This window comes from Carya illinoinensis, chromosome 3, assembly GCF_018687715.1.
Source record: "Carya illinoinensis cultivar Pawnee chromosome 3, C.illinoinensisPawnee_v1, whole genome shotgun sequence".
Classification (NCBI taxonomy): Eukaryota; Viridiplantae; Streptophyta; class Magnoliopsida; order Fagales; family Juglandaceae; genus Carya; species Carya illinoinensis.
The window spans coordinates 55971966-55996143 of record NC_056754.1 but is presented as its reverse complement, the minus strand read 5'-3'; the positions used below and the strand labels follow the sequence as shown (position 1 = coordinate 55996143).

At 35.2% G+C, this 24178-nt stretch overlaps 3 protein-coding genes across 4 annotated transcripts; 1 reads left to right on the top strand and 2 right to left on the bottom strand.

The window, feature by feature from the left end:
• Nucleotides 1-613: 613 nt before the first annotated feature.
• LOC122305010 lies at nt 614-2104 on the bottom strand. The gene has a single exon (XM_043117272.1). The coding sequence runs from the start codon at nt 2102-2104 to the stop codon at nt 614-616; it is 1491 nt and encodes a 496-aa protein (XP_042973206.1).
• Nucleotides 2105-17270: 15166 nt separating this feature from the next.
• LOC122305495 (SNF1-related protein kinase regulatory subunit beta-2-like) lies at nt 17271-22365 on the top strand. 2 transcript variants are annotated; one of them, XM_043118070.1, is made up of 5 exons: nt 17271-17460; nt 18262-18446; nt 20581-20762; nt 20858-21020; nt 21857-22365. In XM_043118070.1, exons 2-5 carry the CDS (start codon nt 18264-18266, stop codon nt 22229-22231), a joined length of 903 nt encoding a protein of 300 aa, XP_042974004.1. In that variant the 5' UTR covers nt 17271-17460; nt 18262-18263; the 3' UTR covers nt 22232-22365. The 2 variants fall into 2 exon arrangements, with proteins under 2 accessions (XP_042974004.1, XP_042974003.1); XM_043118069.1 differs by lacking the exon at nt 17271-17460 and adding an exon at nt 17467-17755.
• A 595-nt stretch (nt 22366-22960) lies between these two features.
• On the bottom strand, nt 22961-23926 carry LOC122305496. Its single transcript, XM_043118071.1, has 3 exons — nt 23701-23926; nt 23491-23560; nt 22961-23358 (listed from the first exon to the last, which is right to left on the bottom strand). Exons 1-3 carry the CDS (start codon nt 23828-23830, stop codon nt 23214-23216), a joined length of 345 nt encoding a protein of 114 aa, XP_042974005.1. The 5' UTR covers nt 23831-23926; the 3' UTR covers nt 22961-23213.
• Between the last annotated feature and the right edge of the window lie 252 nt (nt 23927-24178).

Sequence of the window (24178 nt, the reverse complement as noted above, 5' to 3'; positions counted from 1 at the left end):
TCGGGAAAAATAGCTAAAGCAGCTGTGTTAAGGAAACACTGATCAAGACGAGCCCAATGTCTGGAAATGCCTGAATGACTGTTACACCAAGAGAGAGAATTGCCACGGAAAGGCATATCAAGGATCCCACAAGAATCCACCCAACCATTAAACTCCTCCATGGCCAAAGCCAGCCGTGGCCTGCCACCTCTTCTTTCCGAGTCATTTCTGATGATATTAAAATCTCCCAGCACCATCCAAGGTAAATTATGAGTATTAGCATCCATCAAAGAACCCCACAAACGCCTTCGCTCCAAGTAGGAGCATTTCGCATAAACAAAAGTAATGCGAAGGTCATTCCAACTATTAATACGAACAGTCAAAAATTGGTCTCCCATAGAATCAACAGCTAGATTTAAATCATGAGACCAAAACAACCATAGCTTACCGCCATCTTCAAAATTAGAGCAACATCTATCAAAACCCAATCTATCACGCCACATATCTAAACGTGAATTACTAACCATAGGCTCAGCAATAACAAGGAGTTTAGGATGTAGTTTCGATACTAATTTTTTAAGCCGCTTCCTCGACGTACCAACACCCCGAGCATTCCAATACAAGTAAGATATCTTCATAAATTAAGGCGAGAGGGTTTGCTTACAACCCTATATGAGCCCCTTAATTTAATACCTTTCCTGTGACGTTCTTTTTCTGATTGAATATCTGAGTCTGATGCTGCAAGTTTTTTCTTAGCAATATGTTCCGTAACCTCTTCTAAATCCGTATCTGAATAAACGTGCCCATCAGAAACATCGTGGTCTTGTTCCGTATCTACATAGGCTGGGTCTCTTCCGTCCTGGGCACTAATCCCATCTATGTTCGGTAATTCTTGATTTAACGTAAGTGCTTCCTCCACAAGAGTTACATCTGTATTTGTATCGCCCATATGCAAATTGATTCCCGTTTCCAACTCTTCATGGATAACTATCTGCCGTGAGCCTTCAATGATCGGAGCATCATGTAACCCCTCCATATGAGAGACCATCTCGTTAACTGCTGTAGCATCAGTTGTAGAATTTTCAGGATTGCTCTGTTTTACATCTAAAGCTTCGTTCGTCTCTACGGCTGTATCGTCAACCTCTCCATCTGCAACCTGTTTCGTATGGCCCTCCCTTTCCGAGTTTTCTAGATGAAGCTCATTAGACTGGGTTCCAATCTCTTGCACCAGTTTTTCTCCCATCTTACTAGACTCACCTTTTTGCACTATAACGATAGGTTGCTCATCTTTCTTTTCCTTAATCACCCAAGTCAGATTCGTTTTTTCCTTCTCATAGTTTTCCTTCAGCGTAACACTCTGTTTTTTTCCTTGCCATTTGCAAGTTTTATCATTATGGCCTTGGACGTGAAATCGTAGACAATAAGCAGGAAGAGTCTCGAATTCTATGATCTGATAAAAACTTTGAGGAATTCTGGGTGTACCTATCCACAAGGCTTTGATCGGTTCTTTTGTAACATCCATCTCTACACAAACTCTGGCTCCATCCGTGCGAGTAGCGCATCTAGTAGGGTTATCCCTCTTAAGAAATCTACCAATTGGAGCCGTAATGTTGCGCAAAAAAGACTCGTGGTAGAAGTTTGGAGGAAGACCCGGCAGAGTAATCCACACCGGGACTCGAACAGGTTCTTGATCTTCATGAAAATCGGTGGACCAGTGAAAAACTCTATATGGGACTCCATTAATCTCACAGCTTTCACGTGCAAAGGCCTTCACAAAATCATCCTTCAGCGATAGACGTACGAAAACATTACGTGGCTTCCGCATCGATGAGACGATCGGTTGGTTCGTCAATCCCCATCTGGCTTTGATGAATGATCTGATGGAGTCCAGGGATGGTCTTTGCCGTAGAAACTTTAAAACCAGAGAGAATTGAAAAGGAATAGCCAATCTGTCCAGTTCATCCTTTGAGAATACTACACATACCTCACCATCTATCGTTTTATGAGATCTAAAGGGAACCACAACCTCAGGAATGGGCTGAGGAGATTCTAAAACCATATCTGCAAAAGATTTGAGGCGTGTAACAATGGCCGAATTGGCCTGGAGGCCATCGGCGGCAGCCATGCATGAAGAAACCCTACACGCTCACGTTGAGAGGAAAAGGGTTGCTTGCTTGCTTGATCTAGTCTTATATATACCCTGAAACAAATTAAAAAATGCATGCTTAATTTCCCCTCCTACCTCACCATTGATAAATAATGCTAGCTGGCGGCCTGTACGTGGAACGCATATAATGCCACATACAATCGGCTTGCAATCAGTATCACAAGCATTACTATTTGCAATAAGGCTAAAAATTAGGAATTAGTCAACTATCTTAACCATCTTCTTCTTCTTCTTCTTGGTCTATTTTTAAGAAGAAAAGTCATGAAAAATTAATTGTTTTCAGTCTCCACTGAGAAGAAAAAGTTATATACATATATATATATATATATATAGGAAAAGTTACAATAAAGTTGGCCGGGTGAGAAGAAAAAAAAAATGAAACAAATTAATTAGATGATTCCAGTACTTTTCGCACAATTGCAGGTTCTAGTTGCACAAGAAATAAGCAAGGATGATCATCGGTCCCACATGAAGACAAGGGGCCAAAATGTGACTTATGCAGACAAACGATCGAGCTTTTAAATAACATTATTCTTGAATATATATATATATAGGTGATAATGATGATGTTTTCGGGCTTAGAGAACCTTTTCCTTGGAAGAAGAATTTATGTAAAAAAGAACCCATGCAACCAGTTTTAGGGCGGAGTATAACGTAAGGAATGTTTTATCGATCGATGAGAATGGGAGGGGACCATATCTGGGTTTTGATGAATGTTTCATTGTAATTGCATGTAGCCAGGAGTATGAATAAATATTGTATTTCTTGCTTTGAATCTAGAGCTAGCTAGCTAAGACTTCATGACTACTAACTAGTAATGGTCCCGGCCAGTCTAATTAATTAGTACTAGCTATAGCTTATTCGATCGCAAAAGTGGCACATGATTAAGTAAGACCAACTTCAAAGAAGAATGACTTGATGGACCTATAACCTAACCCGATCATATATATAGTCCTAATTGTTCACTTAAATTTCTTGGAAAATAAGATAAATATATAGCAACGTCTAGAAGAGAAGTATTTATCGAATTTATGGAATTTTCTTCTTGATTTGGATGATCTAGAGGCCATCTGTTTAATAATGATTGTATCTATATATCATGTGCATATATAATTGTTGACCTACGTTGTCTAGTGTTGTAAAAAGGGATGTGCATGAATCATTATAATTTATACATGCATGCATGCATATTAGATATTTTCTTTTTGGAACCTTATCTATAGAAGAAATTACCATAATTATCTTGACTGGTAAATTAAATGATTATCTTCCTTATTATCATGATCAGTACGTAGTACTGTATAAACGGCATTGTGAACATCATCCAGCTTGCTAATTAAAGACGATCAGATTAACTGGGAGTAGCAGTATATATTGACCTACAAATATATATGGATGATTGCTTGAAGTTTCTTGGTCAGATATAGGGTAGGACCAGGGCGGATGATCATGCATGATCTAATTTCCCAAGGACTATAAGGCGTTTGGATCGTCAATTAAAATGTAACGAGATAATAAATCTTTTAATAATAGTAAAATAAATTAAGTTAAAATTTTTATTAGGTTTTAGAAAAGAAGGAAGAAAATATTGAATAAAAATATTATAAAATTAAAATATTATTAGAATATAATTTTTTAATATTTCTTTTGTTTTGCAACTTGAAAATTTTGAATTGTTTTTTATGTTTTATATGAAAGATTGAGAAACTTGAATTATTAATAATGATTAGATGAAAAAGTATAAAAGAGAAATTAAAAAATATTTATATTTAAATAGTGTTTAGATATTGAGATGAGACGAGACGCAAGTACTACGTATCCAAATGGCACCTAAATCAAAACTCAAGATGGCTCAACCAATAAAGTAATTTTGTATCTAGGAACCAAATGAATTCAATTTACTTAACTTACGCCACACATGCATTATTTTAGTGGTGGCAATTCTTGTTTGTGAGTCGTGTTTATGTCGTATCAAGTTATGAATATTAAACTATATAGGTCAACCTGAACACGACCCATTATATTAAACGGGTTAGACATTCAAATCTTAACAAAAGTTATTTAAATAATGGGTCGTGTTGTGTTTAGGCCGGAGTCGGAATTGCGAATTCCGACCTCCGACTCCGACTCCAATCGGAGTCCGGAGTTTGGAATTCCGATCGGAATCGAAATTAGACTCCGACCTCCATCCGATCCGACTCCGATATATTTGGGACCCCATTGGTCCAATTCCAAGCCCTAAACTAAAAAAAAAAAAAAAAAAAAAAAGAATATAATTACATCTTTCAAAAACTCCTATACAATTGTTCAAAACATTGATAATAGTTTAAACAATCCATTTCGAACATCTTCCAATACAAAAATAAAAACATCTTCCAATTCTGAATGGTTTGTGGTTGGTGATACCTGAAATTAAAATAAAAAGTCACAATCAATAAGAAGAAAAAAAAATGATTCAGAAAATTTATTATTGCTAAAAATAAAATTTGATAATCATTTCTCACCAATAAAATTTAAAGGGAGTTTATCAACTTAGCCACACTCCAAATATCAATCATCGGCAAGTATACTAGAGTTCACAATTATATCAATAAAATAATAAAAAATATGTTAATAGATTTATGAAATCATGAAAAGAAATAAATAAATCAATTGAAATACTCAAATAAAGTTACCTGATTCAAGCTTATAGCTATCAGCGTCAAAGCCAATGGTATCTAGTTTAATAGACGTATCACTTAACCAGTTTTGTGTGCAAACGAGGACCTCTACAGTTGACGGTGACAATGAATTCCGGTAAGAATCCAATACTTGACCTCCAATACTAAATGCCGACTCAGAGGCAACCGTAGTGATAGAAATGGTCAGCACATCTCGGGCAATACGAGAAAAGATCTGATACTTGGTGGAATTAACCTTCCACCAAGTTAATAACTAAAATATATCGCTAGGTGCCTCGACCTCTTCCATAAAGTACCATTCAATCTCAGAAGTACATTGCATAATATTTCTCGTTGCAACGAGTTGATGATACTGATTCATAATATTGTAACCTCGACATGGTGGATGTAATGAGTTATCTCAGCTACGGTCATCCATGAGAGGTGTCGGAATCGAGTGTGAGGTGCCCACTACGGTACAACCTTCTTGCAAGTGGTAGTGAAGCTCTAAGAGCTTGCTAAAGAACAAGTTTGCAGTTGTATATGCGGATCCAAATATCCGCATAGTCATATCATAAAAAACTTGTAAAAATCTCACAAAGTGCCCCATACTAGTTCAATCATGTGTGTCTAGGGCACCAAGCCCCTTTCCTGCAGGCTCCAGCAAAGCATACTTAAGGCCTCTATCCTCGACTTCCATCCACTCGAATGTTCTTTGGTACTTTTGTGCCACATCCAACATAAGGTATGTCGAATTCCATCGAGTCGAAACATTCAAGCACAATGTCTTAGAACATGAAATCCCAAGCTGGCTTACTATTGCCTTGAACTTGGACAACCTTGAGGGGAAGCCCTCACATACTGCACAATGTTGCGGACTCTGGTAATGGAATCATCAACCTCTTTTAACCCTTTGCTGACAATCAAGTTGAATATATGAGCACAACATCAAACATGAATAAATTCGTAATTGCGGATGACATCAACTTTCACACTCGTATTCCTCTTGAACCATTCAATTACAGTGTCATTGGCACTGGTATTGTCAACTACAATACATAGAACCTTTTGAATTCCCCAATCCTTTAAACAATCATCCATCAGTGCCCTAATTGATGCTTCCTTATGATCAATAATTTCTTTGAATCTAATAATCCGTTTTCTCAAATTTCACTCACTATCGATGTAGTGTGCTATGATACACATATAAGAAACGTTTTGTATGGAAGTCCATATGTCAGTAAAAAATGACACTTTCTGGCTAGTGGTAGTGAACATCTTCTTCATTTCCGCCTTCTCTTTTGCATGCCTTTTCATACAATCCCGCATCACCATATATCGTGATGACAATGGAAATCATGGCTCAATAGTTTTGACAAACTTTCGAAAGCCTCTTTTATTGACTGTGGTAAAAGACATCTCATTTTCAATTATCATGTGACGCCCCCAAATTCCGTTTGGGATCGAATGGAAATTTGAAGCGTCGAGACATGCAACACAAGGTTACCTGCCCCCGTTCATGACATATAAGATGCAATGTTCCTAACATACATCTAACAATATGCAATATTCGCAGCGGATAATTTTTTTTTTCTTTAGCAATACTATGCACCAAATTGAAAATATCCCAAATGCTTAAAACATACTTCATACATAAAAACCTATTGAACAACTAAAATCACAACACTAGTCCAAAATAGTTATGATCCAAAAGTACTGGAAATGCAACTCCATCGTATAAGTAATAATTTAACTACTATATTAACATTAACGACGCACCGTCGTTCAATCGACTGTGTCTAGTTGGTCAGCTCATGATCCTCCTTCAGGTCCTGTAACAAGATCTACCATTCGGGATGAATGATAGTTGGGACTACCACAGTAAGATTTGATTACAAATCTCAGCAGGTTAACAAAAAATTTCCACACATGCTAATGATGCATGGATGACAGTAAAAGCATAAATGTATAATTAAATTCATAAATAATTAAAGCATAACTTAGCGTACAACATAGCATAATTGACATAACTTAAATTGAAACATGAACTGAACTTGACTTGACATGAACTTGATCTGAAACTTCACTTAGTATGAACTTACTCTGAAACTTAAATTAACATGAAAAATACATACTCCACAGTTGTTGTGGCCCCATGTATTTTACGCAAACTTGACTTAACATGAAAAATACATACTCCACAGTTGTTGTGGCCCCATGTATTCTACACATCACAATGTAGTTAAATACATACTCCACAGTTGTTGTAGCCCCATGTATTCTACACAAACTGAATGTACTCAAGATGAAACGTGACTGGAAAACGAAAGGACTGGAGCCCTGACATAACATAACGTGATTTGAACATAACTTGAAATACATGACCAACTTGAGATAGAAACATTTCGTAACATGACATAACATATAATAGACAACATATTTAACATGACATACTTGTAATGTATAGTAATACATGACAGAATATATTATGTAACAGATAAAAATTGATGACAGAATAAATTCTGTATAATAGACAATTACGTGATAACTTGGCATGGCATGACATATATGATAACATACATACATACACTGTAGTTCCTTTACTTAGCACACATACACAGTAGACTGCTAGTAAGTTAAAAGCTAACTTACCTCGATCTTCGCGTTTCTTATAAAACTTCAAGTGCGATCACGAGGAACTGTAATTAGTGATTCTAAAAGTTGGAACTAAATCACTAATAATTTGAAATATGAAAAATACTAACTTAAAGAGTAAAATTTTCATTTTATTCTCTACATGTGGGAAAATGACCGTTTTACCCATAACTTAAGGATTTTACATACTAACTCCAAAAGTTTCCAAAATTTACATTCCTCATGTAAATTTTGTCCTAAACTTAAATATCAACTCAGAAAAATTTAAAACAAAACACAACTATGGAAAACACACTATGGCCGAAACATCCATAGGCCATTTCCCTTATTTTTTGGTTTTTGCAATTCTTTTCAACTTCAAAACTCATGCTTAAACCAAAATTTTGCAACAAACATCTTCCAATCCTAAGTTCAAAACCATACTTAAAACATTTATTTAGAAAAAGCTAATAATCAACACCAAACTTTTTTGTAAAAAGATCCAAGTACTTGAATCACAAGTTTTGACCTTAAATCAAAACATCTCCAAGAGTTTCAAAAATCAAATCTTACTTCTAACATATTCATAATATCATCCTAACATCAACCATGCTTTAAATCATCAAACCAAAGTCACCAAAATCACAAAATAACATTTGGAGTTTTTGGTTTTACACTTAGTCCAAAAACAGAAACTTTTTCCTCAACTAGTTTTGATAAATCTCTTGATCTATGACTTATAAATATATGATCTTCAAACCAAACCATCACATGGTTTAAAAATATGTCCTAAAACATATATAAGCTTCTAATTCAAGAACACATGGTTAGAAATTAACCAAAACATAAATTTAGCCAAGAATATCCACACTTTGGCTTATTTGAATATCTCTTTACATAAAATTTCATAGCTTTGAAACTAACATCAAATATCTTCAAAATAATAATATAACATGTATATAAGATACTTAGGATCCTCCAATAAAATTATTAAAGTCATTAGAATAGGTTTAGACCACCAAAGAGTTAAACTTTCTCAAAACAGAAACTATTTTTCTTCTTCCAGTTTCTAAGTTTCTAAATCTAAAAAAATCTTTCATAAAAACCTTTAATCATGCAAAAATCCTCAACCAATAGTCACATATACATGTTAACAATACTCCATAAAAATTTCGGACCAATATCTATCCATTAGCTTGGTCAAAAACTCCAAACTATAACATATTCTCCAGTTTATCTCTCAGAATGACATTTCTATAGTTTACACAATATTTGACTGACCAAATGATCTTCAAATGGGGCAAATAAGATATTCATGTAAACTAAACTAAAAAAGGAACAATTTATATGAAGGAGACTTTATGATAAAACACTTACAACAGCTTCGAAATGGGCATGCAAAAGAACTCCTAAAAACTGTCCGAGAGAGAGTGTTTGATAATCTTTTATTGGAAGGTGTAATTGAAGATAAGTTCATGAGTGCTGGCTGGACATACTTATGGACGAGATAAGGGAGGTGATAAGGCTGGAGTTGAGAGTTGAGTGTGGTTTTCTCCTACCCAAAATATCTATAAAAGATTATCTCATAATATTCTATTCAATAATATCTACAAAAAATCAACTTAAGATATTTTTATCTAATAATATCTATAAAAATCAACTCAAAATATTTTTACCCAATAATATTCACGAAAATTACCTCAAGATATTTCTTTTTATCCAATAATATCTACAGTTTTGAACAGACGTTTTGTCCGAAAATATAAAAAAATGTTATTGCGTCATAAGACTTTAAATAACCCTCCGAGTCTAATGGCACAAATCATAATACATTTTGACACTTCTAACTATTTCCAATAATCAAAAACACACTTATGATACGATAGTAAATAATAACACTAACTATGTAGTTAGACAAAAACCTATACGATTAATGGATTCGTGAAAAGTTATGGGGTTTTCACGAGGTTCCTAAAGTTAATAGAAATTTCACAATTTAATTTCTAACGGGCTGTTACATATCATCTTTGCAAGCATATTCCTCACCAATTTCTCACTGTATTGAGGGACATTTTATATCGCTGGCAACCTTGTAGATGGGCTATTAAGACAGCGGTGCCTTGCTTCTTTGAATGGCATCCACAGAGTTGCCCACAGTGGTGACATCTCGTCTGTTGGTTCTCACGATTGTCAGGAATCTTAGTGAAATGCTCCCATGTTCAAGACCTTTTTCTAGTAATTCATGACTGAGATGGAGTTGCAGATAGAGGTGGTAGATCCTCAATACCCATCTCCCCATCCTTATTAAACTCATCCTCATCTTCTATGTCTACTGGCAGTGGGAATCGGCTACTTGCATAAGAAGTAGCTGCTCTAGAAGTGGGTCTACATCTCGATGTCAGTGATGGGATTGTAGCACTTGGATTCCCTTGTGACCTTCCACTAGGTGAAGCCTCCATATCTATCAAAAATAAAATAAAATAAACAGTTAATATAAATAGATAAATAAAAAACTTGAAGGCACAAGTATAGAACAAAAAAGGATCTTCAATACAAAAGCTTGCAAAGAAAGAAATTCTGCTAGTACAACAAGAGCATGAACTTCTGAACTTGAAGATTTTCTAAAACTGTATGTCTAATGGTCTAATGGCTCCAAACTAATTCATGCTTCCTTAAGTTTCTACTCCAATGCATTGACAGATTAAACAAATGTTCATTATCATGGCTCATGCTTTATATAAATGTATGGCACATGCCTTTACACTAAAAAAGAAATTAATAAAAAAAAACAAAATTAGTTTATTTATAAAACAAGACTAACATTTAAAGCCGAGTGCATCCATGGTGTGTCACACTCATGGGCAGGGTGACAGCCTCCCTTAGCGACATGTTGTCATTATATCTAATAATATTGTGAAATCATCTTTATCTTAAAAATTTAAGGTAATAGAAAGAGTTACATAGATTTAACATGTTTTGTTTCTCTTTAACATTCTCTCTCAATTCACACTCATTCTTAATAACTAAATCCAATATATGAAATATTTAATTAAATGTAATAGTTTTATTTTTGATATCATGTAAAATTATAATTTTTTTAAAATCTTAACATTTTTAGAAAATGATGAAATAATCTGATCACCGTACAAAATAATCATAATAGGTGGAGTTTTTTGTTGCCTTCCTAAGCTGAGAAATAGCCGTTTAATTGCTTGTGTGAAGAGACACCAAACGTGTATATATATATATATATATATATATATATATTCAATTCTTCAACTTCAGTACATCTCAGATAGTACAAGATTTTTATTTTTAAAAAATGAATAAAACCATACAAACAATAGCTAAATTACAAAGACAGAACAATAATTCATTACTTGTGAAACAAAGACAGCTATATGATTGTTGTATCCTTGGAGGAACATATTTCTGTATAATCTATATGATTGTTGGTTTATGGTTTGGTTAATTTACGTGACAATATAAAATGTGTGGACAACATTTTATGGTGTTTGGTTAATCATTGATGAATCTTTGTCTTTGAGGTACCCAAAGCAGGCCCCCAAGGATCTATCATTATTTATTGGTATTAGATACCAAGTTTTGGATCCGACAATTATTAGTTGGTTGGATGATTTTAAGACTTTATTTGTGAAGGAGACGTATATTCTTGCAAGAAAAAATTGTATAGAAACCATGGTATAATCTATATGATTGTTGGATTCACTCTAATGGCATTTGTTGCTTACAATTAGTTGAGATAGACATTATTTTCTCATTTTCTTTAGTCACAATCATCAATATTTACACAGCTCTTGATTCACTAACTGCATCCATTTTTGTCACAATGGAAACCATGGTATTGAAACAGATGATCTAATGTGCTTAGGTTAACATACCAAACGCCCATAATTTCCAAAATCTGAAACATTATCTGTGGATGAATCATTTGTTTATTTTCATAGGTAATAGGACAATGCCTGCATGCCTACTCCATGATTTTTTTCATTACTTCACATACAACTAATTGACAGGTAAATTTACAAACACTTCGGGCTTTGAGGCATTTATTCAAACAACTTGCACTCATCTTCCATTTACACCTCAACAACATAAAATCACATACTATAAATAATCCTTAAATACATCCAGCAATTTCTAAAAATCTTACAACAACATTTATTATTCCCAAATTTAAAATGAAAACAATAAGCTTACCAATTAAAATGGTGGTGCACCGTGCAAGCGAGGCAGCATTGTGTTGATGGCTGGACTTGCAAAATTACAATGTTGATCCCAAGCGGCAGAGCTACGACGGCGTTGAAGATTAAAAACGATGATAAACGGCATTGAAGATTAAAAATGAGACAGTGAGAGTGTGAGACTGAGAGAAGAACTTGTGTTATTTACGAATGGAAGAAGAAACGAAGAATTGAAGAAGAAAGGAACGCTATAGGCCCTATTCTATACCCATCCATACGATGTCATTCCTATCTTAAAGGAGCAGCGTCATTTAACTTATGTCTAAAAATAACACAGAAGCAAAATGACGTCGTTTTGCTTCTGTGTTATTTTTAAAAAACATCAGAGTCATGTTGTTTTCGGAGCTATTCTGATTCCGACTCTGGTTTTCGAAAACTTCAACTTCGTCGGAGTCAAAATCGGAACGGAGTTTGGCCAGAGTTAGAATTCTTGAAAATTTGCACAACCCTAGTTGTGTTATCCATTTTGACACATTTAATAATTAATTAAAAATATATCAACACGATATGTCTCATTTCAACCTGTTTCATATAAATGGATTAACTAACCTGCAAAACCCATTTGACATGATTAACATAATTTCATATAAAAGCTAAAATCTATATTTATTAGTGGTCATAATATCTCCAAAATAAGTAATAAGACTGAAGAATTTTTGAGAAATTCTATTTCTTGGGGTGAGATAGAGGGATGCATTTGTATTCCTTATTTAACATTGTTACAAAATGTTTCTTCACATTTTATGGGTTTATACATAAGCACTAAGTATCTAAAATTATGCATATATTTAAGCATGTACAACTAGTCTATATGAGGAGGATTGTGTTGCATGATATCATACTATGTTTCTACAGTATCTTTTGTTGACTTGGAGATGCTTAAATCAAGGACTGCTATTGTGGAAGCATTGTTGTCACTCCTTCTCAACATGGTTGAGGATCAAGTAAGAGGTCAAGTTTGATGTGTAGTGCTTGAAACTGAGCCTTCGGAAGAGGTTTGGTATAATATCAGCTAGTTGTTGAGTTGAAGAAACAAATTTGGTTTCAAGAGAACCAAGTGCTACACGTTCATGAACACAGTGATGATCAAGCTCGATATGTTTTGTATTTACATGAAGGACTAGCTTCATAGTCACATATATAGCATTGAGGTTACCACAATGAAGTCAAGGTGGCTTGGACATGTAAATACTCGGATCATGCTAATGATGGGAGAGCCAGGTAAGTTTAGCTGTTGTTCACGCCATATAGCGATATTTAGACTCAACACTAGTGCGAGCCACTGTTGTTTTCTTTTTGCACTCCGAGAGATGCAATTCCCATTAAGAAAGGTACATAAACCAGAGGTGGATCGGCATGTGAGAGGACAACCTCCCTGGTTTGCATAAAAGAAACCATGAAGATCGAGGCTACTGTTGGCATGAAGATGAAGGTCAAAGTGGGTAGTTCCCTCTGACAAGTTGATGATAAGCTATGGTAGGAGACTGTATAGATTAACAAGTAAAATTCACACTATATGAGAGGTTGGGCCCCGTGAAAGTGAGATACTGGAGGCCACCTAGAATGGTTTAATACTTTGTGGGAGCAAGGAATGGCTCAATAGAAGAAGTGAGATGACGACTTTTAGAGGGCATGGGGTAGCAATGGGCTTGCAAATAGCCATGTCAAAGTGAGAGAGGAGGTCAAGACCATATCGATGCTGGGTAAGAAATATGTTTTGGCCACTCAGTTTGAGTGGAGTTGTCACATGTGACCACCATGTCGTCAACATAGAGTAGGAAAATAAGAACACCTTGTGAAGAATGATTGATAAAAAAATGCTTGTAGGGTTAGTGGGGCTTGAATAGAAGCTAAGTTGAAGAAGGAAGTCATTGAGCCGATCAAACCAAGCTTGTGGGCCCCATTTAAGCCCATAAAGAGCTCGTTGGAGCTTGCAAACATAAGTTGGACGTTGCAAACATAAGTTGGATGGTTGAGATCAACGTAGCCTAGAGGTTGATGCATATACACAAGGGTGTTGAGCTTGCCATAAGAAAAACACTTTTAACATCAAGCTGGCGAAGATCCAAGTCCTTGACAACTGCAAGAGTTAATACAATATGAATGCTTGTAGGCCGAATAACTAAAGAAAAAGTCAGAAAAAAAATCATTAATTTGATTGAATTCCTTGGCAATAAGCTGAGCTATAATCCAAAGGAAATAATTTGGATATTTATGATCTAAATGAAAGAAATGAGAGTCCGTATCCAAGTCTGGAGAAGCTAGCCTATTTAGTAAGAAGACTATAATTGAAAAACAATCAAGTTAGAAACGTAGTTTAGAATGAAATAACATAGTTAGGCCTAGTTTGTAATGATATGGTTCTTTCTTTCAGCTTCCAATTTTTTTCAAGGGTCTTAGGACATGCATATTGGTGTTGATTTCCATTGTCTAGCAAGTAGATTGTGAGAGCATGGTTTGAGAACTCACCACCTTCATTTGTTTGAAAGATGCAAATATTTGCATTGAATTGGTATGTAACAAACTTGTGAAAGTTAACAAAACTAACATGCTGTCAAATAGTTTTGGCTTATGTCAAAGTGGAAACATCCAAGTGAAAAGTGTATATATGTTAAGGCATATTTTGTAACCACCAGTTTCAAACCGGGTCAATTTCTTGTAAAAGAGAAGAATGTGGTGATTGGTTGTGTCTGTGATGCCTCCGATGTCAAAGTCAAAATATATTTAGTACCTGAGAAAGGAGAGAGATAAGAAAGTTGGTCCAGAGTGATTAACCTTTCCCCTTTGTCTGCTCCCTCTTATTTATACCTCTATCCCTTGAAGGATCTCTGACTCCTCTGTCACCATAATGATCACATTTTATTCCAGACGGCGTGTCGTCATATTTAATGTAGTCGTTCCTGTCAGTGACAAGAACTCAACCCTAATGCTAGCTACTCGACGTCACATTTAATGCAGCAAATTCTATTGAGGACATGATCTCGACAAGTCATTCTCTCATTAATGTGCCATGCCAAAGACGAGTTAAAGATATTCATATTGTTGGCCTTCTAGAACGAGTTAAAGGAAAGCCTTCAAGCAGTAGTTTTTTCTACATTAATCTCCACCTGAACTCTCATAAACCTCCTGAGGGCTATTCCAAAGCTTGAAACTTGTTCTACTTTAATTAAACTTCCCAAAACATTTCCTATCTTTTTTGCATTACTAACAATCATTAACTAAAGAGGAAGACCATGTATTTGCACCCAAAAAATAAATATTGTAAGATTAAGTTCTTGAATACTTAAACCTGGAGGCCATTCGCAAATTAGCATATGCAATCCCTTGATGTTCCAAGGCCTTTGTGCTAGAACTAGATTCTTCTCTTATTGTGCAAGTGTTGATGTATAGATCCTCGATAGTCAGGTCAGCAACAAAGCTCTAGATGGCTCTAATAGTTGAATGTGGAGTGTGTTTGTTTAGCGGTTTCGAGGATATGATTTTCCCAACAAAGGGCGTGGTCTGAAAGATACAATGCTGCCTCTATTTCTAGCTTGAAGTTGAGGTCTTCCCATTCAAGGGTTCTGCATTTGAGATGGGGTTTTCAATATCTGGGTGGGTAGCCATTTTTGGGTATGTTGGAGTTTTGGAAGGGAACGTTGAAAGTACTATTTGCGTGAGAGGTTTGTGATGAAGTAGGAATGAGTTTCGACAGCTTACTGGTTGATGTTAACTAAGAAATTAGGTATTTGTTTTCTGAAAGAAGGGGAAATCTAAAATCTTGACTTTTAGAAGATGGACTCTTGGGTTAATATCACTAAGGTGGGTTAAACTCATTGGAGAGGAACAGATTTAGCATCTATCTTAGCATATGATATTCTTTGCCTTCAAGGCACCATATTTAGTATCTATCTTAGCTAGTATATATTTGGCACATGATATTCTCTTTCAAAAATGAGAAATATGTCACATGGGGGTGACAACTAGCTTTAAGGGTTTTTTTTTTTTTTTTTTTAATTTTTTTTTTTATTTTTTATTTTTGGAGTAACTTTAAGCCCTTGCGGCATGCATATATGTTATAGAAAGTGCCTTTTTATTTTTTTTGAAATAACAGATCACATTCCATTCATAAAAGAAGATATACAAATTTGACTTAACAACAAGGCAATTACAAATGTTAATAGCTTCTCAACACACTACTGTGATTGACATGGTCTAATCCAGACGACCGATCTTTAAAGATCTAAGTTTAAGAGATAGCACAACTCTATCCATGATAGAGTTAGCAAATCCCCATACCCGATTAAGTGGGATATGGAGCACCAACCCCACCATAAGCTCTGCCAAGCGGAGGGGGGACCATTCCATTCGGACTCAAAAGTACTATTTTTTGATTTTTTTTTTTTGAAAAGTAAAGTCAAGACACGAAATAAACTACAATGGAAATATTTTATATAGAAAACCAGTGCAACCAGCGGCTACTGTAGCGCGTGTAGAACACGTGCCATGCTGGGAGGAAACCGACGGCTGACCTTGGAAGTCCCCGACTCACAGTTCCCAAAATCGCCTCTTGTGGCATTGGTAGGGGGCTTCCCGGTGGCGCGTGAGAGCCACGCGCCGAAACTCCAAGAACTTTTAGCTCTCATGTGCGAGCCATTCGCTACTCTATTTGGCACCATATTCGGTGGTCTTGAAGATTGGTGGCTGGGCAACACCATAGAGAGGCATGTGCTGGTTTGTGGTCACCGGATTCTTTTAAATTTGCGATTTTCTCTTATTTGGCCTTAAAAATAAAAAAACATAGAAAAAATACAAACTAGAGGAAGGGATGAGGGGGAGGGAGGCGAGGAGATGGAGGGAAGGGGAAGGGAGCCGATGCTCCCACCCCCTCTAGCGCAAAATGTGGTGGGTGTTTAGAGAGAATGAAGAGTTTTATTTCCTAGAGAGGGAACGTAGGTTATAGAAAGTGCCTTGTTACCTGTTCTCACAGGAGAAATTTCTGATAGCGAAGCTCTTGTAGTTTGTATAGTTTGCAAAGCAACTGATAGCTACTTTATTTTTTATTTTTAAATAAAACAGGATTTTGCATCATAAAGAGGCCCTACATCTTTCTACCACCAGAGTAAAAGTTGATTCTTTTTTAACTTTTTTATTATTAATTCTGATATAGGTTATCTTGTAAAATATATTTTAATTTATTTTAAATTAATTATTAATAAGATTTATTAATTTTTTAATTTTATATAAAAAGTTAAATATATGTCAGCCTACTATATATATATCACATATTTTAACTTAATTTATATTTACGTTCAAATACAATGAAATCTTAAAAATACTAATATTTACAAATTATTTTCTGTTTGACCATTGAGATTTTTTATATGAGAATTTTAAATTTTAAGATTAAATATTAAAATATAATATTTTAATAATATTATTATATTAAAATTTAAAAAAATTAAATTATTTATTATATTTTATATAAAAATTTAAAAAAATTATAATAATGAGATAAAAAGTTTATATTTAAGATAAAAATTTCTTATAGCCAAACAATACCTCTGAATTCCAAAATGCCCAAACGCATACCGGTTCACAACACCTAATGTTTATATGTAGAAAAATTCCCCAAAAAGAATCCAATTCTCCACAAGGCTAAAGCAGTGGCTTGGTGTAGTGATTCGTGAAGTGGCAGGCTCGTATTCGTACCCATGATTACGGACATCTGCCAAATGCAGAGGAACCAGTTAATGGTGATGGCAACTTTGGCAAGGTAGCATTCCAAACCGAGGTTCACCCCAGGGAGAATCTTCCGAACTCGGCGGAGAATAAAACAACTGTTCACAAAATTTTGTTTCTGTTGGAGGGAGATATTGAAAATTCCAGGGAGACAAAACTGATCATTTTTTTTCCTTTCTGACGACAAAAAAAGGGTGTTAATAAAACAAAGAGTCGAGAGTTGGAGGCTTGGAACGAACAGAATACAAATTGCAGTTTCCATAAAACACTCACTTCAGTCAATCCTCGCTTTGCTTCCTTGTGTTTGTGAAATTCTTTTGCAGATATGGGCATGTCACCAAACCCAGTGTTTTAAACACATTTCTATTGCTTTGTTGTTTATGTTTGTTGTGTTTCCCACATTCTGTCAATTGGGTTCCTTTTTTAATCGTTCTTTGTGGGAGTGGCGGAAATGGTTCTGGACTCTTTTCAGTCTCTCACAATCTGTACTTGGGCATGGCTTTTTTCTTCCTCTGGAAGATGAATTTTTGTTCGTGGGATTGTTCGGTTCATTTTTCCAGTTTATGGGCATGGCTTTATTTGCTACTTGATTTCCTTCTCTTGTCTTCTTCTTTGGATGGGAATGGCAATTTTTTTATTCTCCTCGAACTTTTTTGTTTATATGGTTATTATTTTATGAAAGTATTGATTTCTACGGCTTGCATGATTTCTTATTACTGTTATGATTATGATTATGATTATGATTGTTCTTTGATAAGCATTATTTTTTAATTCCTAACTTTTATGAATTTGACAATGATGGTAAATATTATGTCTGGGATTATTTTGTTTTCAGTAATGGGAAAGCCTGGCGGAAGAAAAGGTCGAGCAGACCCTTCTGCAGCTAAGAAGTTTGAAGAAAACCGTGAACAATCTGTGGAGCTTGCACAGGATCGAGCACCACTTACTAATTATGCTGAGGTGCCCATGGTTCACTCTCCTTCCCATGACCCCAGGTTACCTTTCATGTTTAATCCAGAGGTCGGGTTTTCTACCCAATTTTGTTTCTTTTTGGGTACATATCTAAATCTAGTAGAATTTATGGACCAGGAGTTCTTTGAATAGGGATTATATTCATTGGTTTGTTTATATCAAGAGAAGCTGTTTGCTAGTGGAAATGTAAAAATATAAAATCTTGCATTCTGTAAATTAAGGTGAATTCTGAGATTCTGAAACCTTTTTGTTAGAGCTTTTTGCTAGTCTAATGAAGTTGATTTTGTTTTCTCCGGGCACGTATCTCCTGTGATACGCTAGAATGTTTAATGAAGTTAATGACAAAAGAGTCTGGTTTATAATACAGTCACAAAACAATCAGGATAGTTTTTTTTTTTTTTTGTTTCCTTTTCAGACTAATTTAATTTTTAAGATTGTCCATAGGGAGTCGGCGCCCCAGATAAACTATACTAAAAGGGGGATACCTAGGAAGTTTGTGTTATATACATAAATGTCAAAATGCTTGCTCACAGGACATTTCAATGCTATTTTGGTGTGCATATACGCTGAGACACTTGAGGGTTTTTTGAAATTCCTGATATAGTTATACATGCTGAAGATTCATGCTTGTAGATATCTTGTATTCATGCTTATAGCATTATCCGTACAGACAGACTTACACTCGGGATACTAATATGGTTCGAAGATATGGTCAAGCTAGTAAGCATGTATGCCCACATAATACTCTTCAATTTCATGTAACACTTGTTGCAGACCCGCAAAATGCGTGAGGGTTTTAACTTAATTGTCATGCATCAATTGTTCAAAATTCTATCTTAAAGAGTTTAAAATGCAAGAACATTTTTATAATAGAAGAGTTAAGCGATGGGGAAGCATTAAAAATAAACTGTTGAGAATATAAAAAGCTTAAAGTAGAAGAGTTATGTGATGGGGAAGTCAAAGGGTTTAGTAATGGAGAATCAATAACTATAATAAGGTGAACAATTTTTTATTTATTTATTGAATTAGTAATCATATGATGGTGGGAAATCTTTCATCTTTAGAAAATTATTAAAATCTAAATGTTTTAATTTATTGAGTAAATTGGACAACGTGGCTCCATAGGAGCAAAGCTTCTGATTTAGAACTTACATATTTTACTGATATGGCTTTGACACAATTAAACTTGCATGGACAAATTTAAATGCGAAAGTTAAATGGACAGATAAGAGGGGGTGAATTAGTGTTTTATACCTATATATGCCAATTTAAAGCCTCAACAGGTCAATATTTTCAAGCAACCACAAATAAAAAAATATCAAAATAAATAAAGTAGAAAAATAATAAATAATAGAGATTTGTTGATAAATGGAAAAATTTTGAAAAAGGTCTTTAAAAGAAAAACCAATTGTGCTCAGTTATCGCTTATAAGTTCATTATAGAATTAAATGATTACCATATGTTTTAGACACCCCAAAACATTTATCATCTCCAAACATCACTTGTAATGCTCACAAATAACCCACCTGATGGTCCTGATCTCCACATTATAGAAATTCTAAGACTTCAGTTTCTTCTATAGCTTCTTCCACAAACAAACGTATCCACAACCTAGATGTCCAGGAACTCTGATGAACTCATCAGCAATAATCCAAGAATAAAATTCTCAAGAGATCCTCAGAATGGTGGTCTGTACAAGGAGAAGTTATTTGGTTTCAAGGCATTCATTGTCACGTAGGACTTTCTCTCACAAGAACAAAAATTAGGATCTTTGAAAATATCCTCTTCATACTCAAAAAAACATGTAATCATGTACAGGAAATTTCATATAGAAACCTGTTTAACAGAGAAAATATGGTACATTCAATTGATTTTGGGCCTGACCTGCATCTAGTAAACACAAAAACACAATTTTTGCTTGACTGGGGGTCCTAAAAGAGGTATAGCAAACTTGCTGGAATTTTAGCTTGACCAAACTATCTCACAAGAAGTCTAGTGAAAAATTTGGTCAGCCAAATGTTCAACAGGAGGTCTAGCAGATTTCGGTTTTGCCAAATTTGCACTTTTCTGAACTGTTTTCAAACTAGCCCTAATTTTATGTTTTCTTGTTGAATATGCCAACACAACATTTTAAGTTAAGAAATATGGATTGATCAGCCTCATCTTATATTATACTTTTCAGGTGCTTGTGACCCCCTGGTTAGGACCTGGTCAGGTTGTGCCATCCCAAGTTCACTCTTTACCACAAAGCATAACAGATAATAAGGATGATTTCATTGGGAGGTGGATTTCCGTTGAGATCACATGGAAATATGCTGGCAATTTAGTAGCTGTTGTGGGTTCATGGGACAACTGGCAGATTATGTATCATAACTTTCTTTTGCCGAGCTCCAGCTTTATTAATTTTTATTCTTTAATTCAACAGTTTGATGGGCTGAAGTTTCTTCTGTTTCAATCAGGGAGCCCTTGCTGCATGGAGGCAAAAACTTAACTGTCACAAAAGTGCTTCCAGCAGGAACCCATTACTGCTGCTTCATTGTTGATGGAGTGTTAGGATGTGCTCCAGACTTGCAATGGGTTGGTGATGCTTATGGAAATCGCTATAACATTATAAGCTTACAGGTAACTCTGTGGTTTCTGTTTTAGTTTTTACCCCTTTAAAAATTGTTGCAATTTTTCTTATCTTTTGTTATATTACTTGTGATAGCGTACTTCATTTTCAACACTAGTTTATCACCTTGTTTGCTATTTAATTTAATCCTTTAATTCTCTTCAAATGTCTTCACGGCCCCTAGGTTAGGACCCGGGGTTTTTTTTTTTTTTGGGGGGGGGGGGGGGGGGGACTAAATCTGCAACTCGTATTGTTAGTGGTGAATAACATTGTTAAGGATGCAGTATGTTGTTCATCGTTGGTAGCATCTATTCTAGTCCAATGGTACTGCTGGCAAAAAAGGCTTCATGCCATCAAATTATTAATAAGGCTGCATTGTCTCGAAGAATTGATGCTTACTACACGATTCCCTTATGACAAGTTATTGTCAGGAACTTGGATTATTTCTTATCTTCATTTTGACTTCCCTTAAAGCTCCTTTGGTTGTTGAAGAGGTAAAGAGCAAATGAAAATAGACGCTATTGCTCCAAAGTGAGCAAAAGGGTCAAAAAAGACTGCATCTGGATAATTTCCATTCTAATCCTGCCTTCCTTTTAGCCCTGTTGATCATAATTAAAAATATATCATTGATGTCATTTAAATTGTATTTGGATATAGTTCAACATCATTTTGACTTAACCTTGCATGTTTCTCCTATTGGTGAGTATGCATAGGAAATTCTAAGTTTCTCCAAGTTGTTCAAGTTTTGAGTGCCTTTCTGGAGTTGGATTCTGAGCTCGTTACAATAGCATTCAAAGTCACATAGTTATCTAATTCGGTTTCACTCTGTTGTATACATATTTTACAGGAGGACGTCCTAAAATCGACTGCAAATGGTCCTGCAAATCTGCCAGAGTTTGAACATCCTCCTTCCCCTCCATTAAGCTATGACAATAGATTTTTCACTAATGAAGATTTTTGGCATAAAACAAAAGAAGGCAAGGTTTGTGAGGTTCTACCCCCAGAACTACCACCACAACTAGAAGATGTAGTTTTGGATTGGTCATTATTGGATAAACCATCGTCGTTGACCAATCACTGTCTACCAAGGCCTGAATTTGCACAGTTGAATCATCTATACACTCGCAAGGATGATCAGTATGTAGCATTCAGCTCAACACAGAGGATGGGAGATAAATATGTCACAGCCATACTGTACAAGGCCTTGCCTAAAACAAAATGAGTGCAACCTGTTTTTTACATTAGGACTTCTGGAGGTAAATTTATTTAACATGATAACATCAATGACTTTGTATAGGAGATTGCTATTTTAGGTCCGGTTTGGATATAAGAAGTGTTTCATTTTATCTCAAACAATTCAACTTTTTCAAATCTCAAAACAATAATAAAATTAAAAACTAATATTCTAATAATATTTTTTTCAAGTTTCATCTCAACTTAACTCACTATCCAAATGGCACTTTAGTTTCGTAGATTTGGTAGGTTAGTGCAGCAGTTGGTCTAGGTTGGAAGTAAGAACTTTTCCTATGCGACTCATTAGTGCAATTGCTTGTCATTTCAGGCATCTGTAAATTGTAAGCTTATTTATTTTTGTGGACATTTCCCCCTTTTTTTCCTCTTTGATATAATTGAATTTGCTAAGCTTTTACGAGTGACCTGAAAAGTAAATCGTGTATTACACATGCTGCTGTATTTGATGACAAGTCATCAAAAGTATGGTTTAATTTAATGAGATGCTTATGATTTAATTAATCTCAACAAAAGAAAAGGATTATGTAATATATAGTGATAACTTCCGTACAATAAATAATGACAGGGAGCTCTCTCATAGATCCCTGCCATTTCAGCAGCTCTTCGTGCCCTCTGATTCAAAAAATAACTCGATTGAATATGAATAGTTGAATTAATCAATGGGCATGAGCTCATAAAGAAACTGATGGAAACAACCAAATGCATCAAAGAGAAGCCAAGCAAAGAAATCCCTTTGTCCTTGATGGTACAAGCTATAACTTGACATGGTATTTGCATTACCAGACAACAATAGGTAATAGTTAAAACTTGTATATTTCAGCAAAGAAACTCGTAAACATTCAAGCGATTGTCGAAGAATATACGCTCTAAGAATGGTTGGTTACTCATGAGTGAATAAGGATTGTGCATTCATGTCATGTTGCTGCTATTACATCACAGTACTACTAATCAGATCATCGAACAGGCACCTTAACCCAACCATTTGCAAAAGCAATGGCTAAGATTACAAAAGGCGTGGACATTCCAAATATGATAATGTAAGGAAGGGGGGTTTTCATGGGATTCTCCCCTTTCCTTTCTCCTGCTGTTTGCCAATACCTGCATATAGCAAACCCCTCTAATTGGTTATTGCCAAGCGAACCTTAGTTAAAGGTTGCCTTCGACTATTTTGTTGAAGATTTCAATGGTGTGAGGTATTGAATCAAAGATTACAGTGAGTAGAAGACTTACTGTTCTGGTTCTTGATCTCTAGTGATGAATTTCTTCTTTCCTCCCTTCTTGATTTCTTCTTCCCCACCACCTAACAGAATCAAGATTTTAACCACTCAAGTTATCAATTCTTATCCTAAATTTTCTCGAAACTTTGAACAAAAGCCAAACAAAGACAATTCAGAAATACTTTTAGTTGCGTTGAACAAAAAACATAGAGTAATCTCTTACCCAAATTTGCATGGATTTTGAAAAGATGAACCCTTGTCTTCAGTAAAATGTTGGTGCAAGAGAAAGCAGATGGTAAAGATGGCTTAAATGGTAGCGGAAATCTGGTGCTGAGGGAAGAAGAAAGTGCCATATCTTTTTCCCAGGAACTGTATGCTGTGTTTGCTCATGCCTTGACCATCACATATATCAGTTTTGGATATGGTCCTATGGATATTGTGGGATTGATATTTTTTAACTGTGGATATAAACATTGTATGACCAAAATATGACCAGCATACCCAAAGTAATGAATCATCTCTTTTCTAGATATGCGGTGTAGAATCATCTTGAAGTCGTTGTCCATTTATGATTTTTCTCTACATGAATGGTATTTCGCGCACCCTTGTGCAGTCCTAGCTGACCTGGTGGGGTAGTTTAGTAAATTAGCATATATTGCTGAATTAAGGAAGGAAAGCATTCTATTTCCCGCTCAACGCAC

What these genes read in the sequence shown, in the direction of transcription:
- LOC122305010 (XM_043117272.1), bottom strand. Translation starts at nt 2,104, where the DNA reads ATGGCTGCCGCCGATGGCCTCCAGGCCAATTCGGCCATTGTTACACGC.
- LOC122305496 (XM_043118071.1), bottom strand. Translation starts at nt 23,830, where the DNA reads ATGGCACTTTCTTCTTCCCTCAGCACCAGATTTCCGCTACCATTTAAG. An exon ending in CAAAATCCATGCAAATTTGG is followed by an intron (nt 23,561 to 23,700) that starts GTAAGAGATTAC and finishes TGATTCTGTTAG; the next exon opens with GTGGTGGGGAAGAAGAAATC. An exon ending in AGAGATCAAGAACCAGAACA is followed by an intron (nt 23,359 to 23,490) that starts GTAAGTCTTCTA and finishes TGCTATATGCAG; the next exon opens with GTATTGGCAAACAGCAGGAG.
- LOC122305495 (XM_043118069.1), top strand. An exon ending in CTTTCATGTTTAATCCAGAG is followed by an intron (nt 18,447 to 20,580) that starts GTCGGGTTTTCT and finishes TATACTTTTCAG; the next exon opens with GTGCTTGTGACCCCCTGGTT. An exon ending in TGGGACAACTGGCAGATTAT is followed by an intron (nt 20,763 to 20,857) that starts GTATCATAACTT and finishes TGTTTCAATCAG; the next exon opens with GGAGCCCTTGCTGCATGGAG.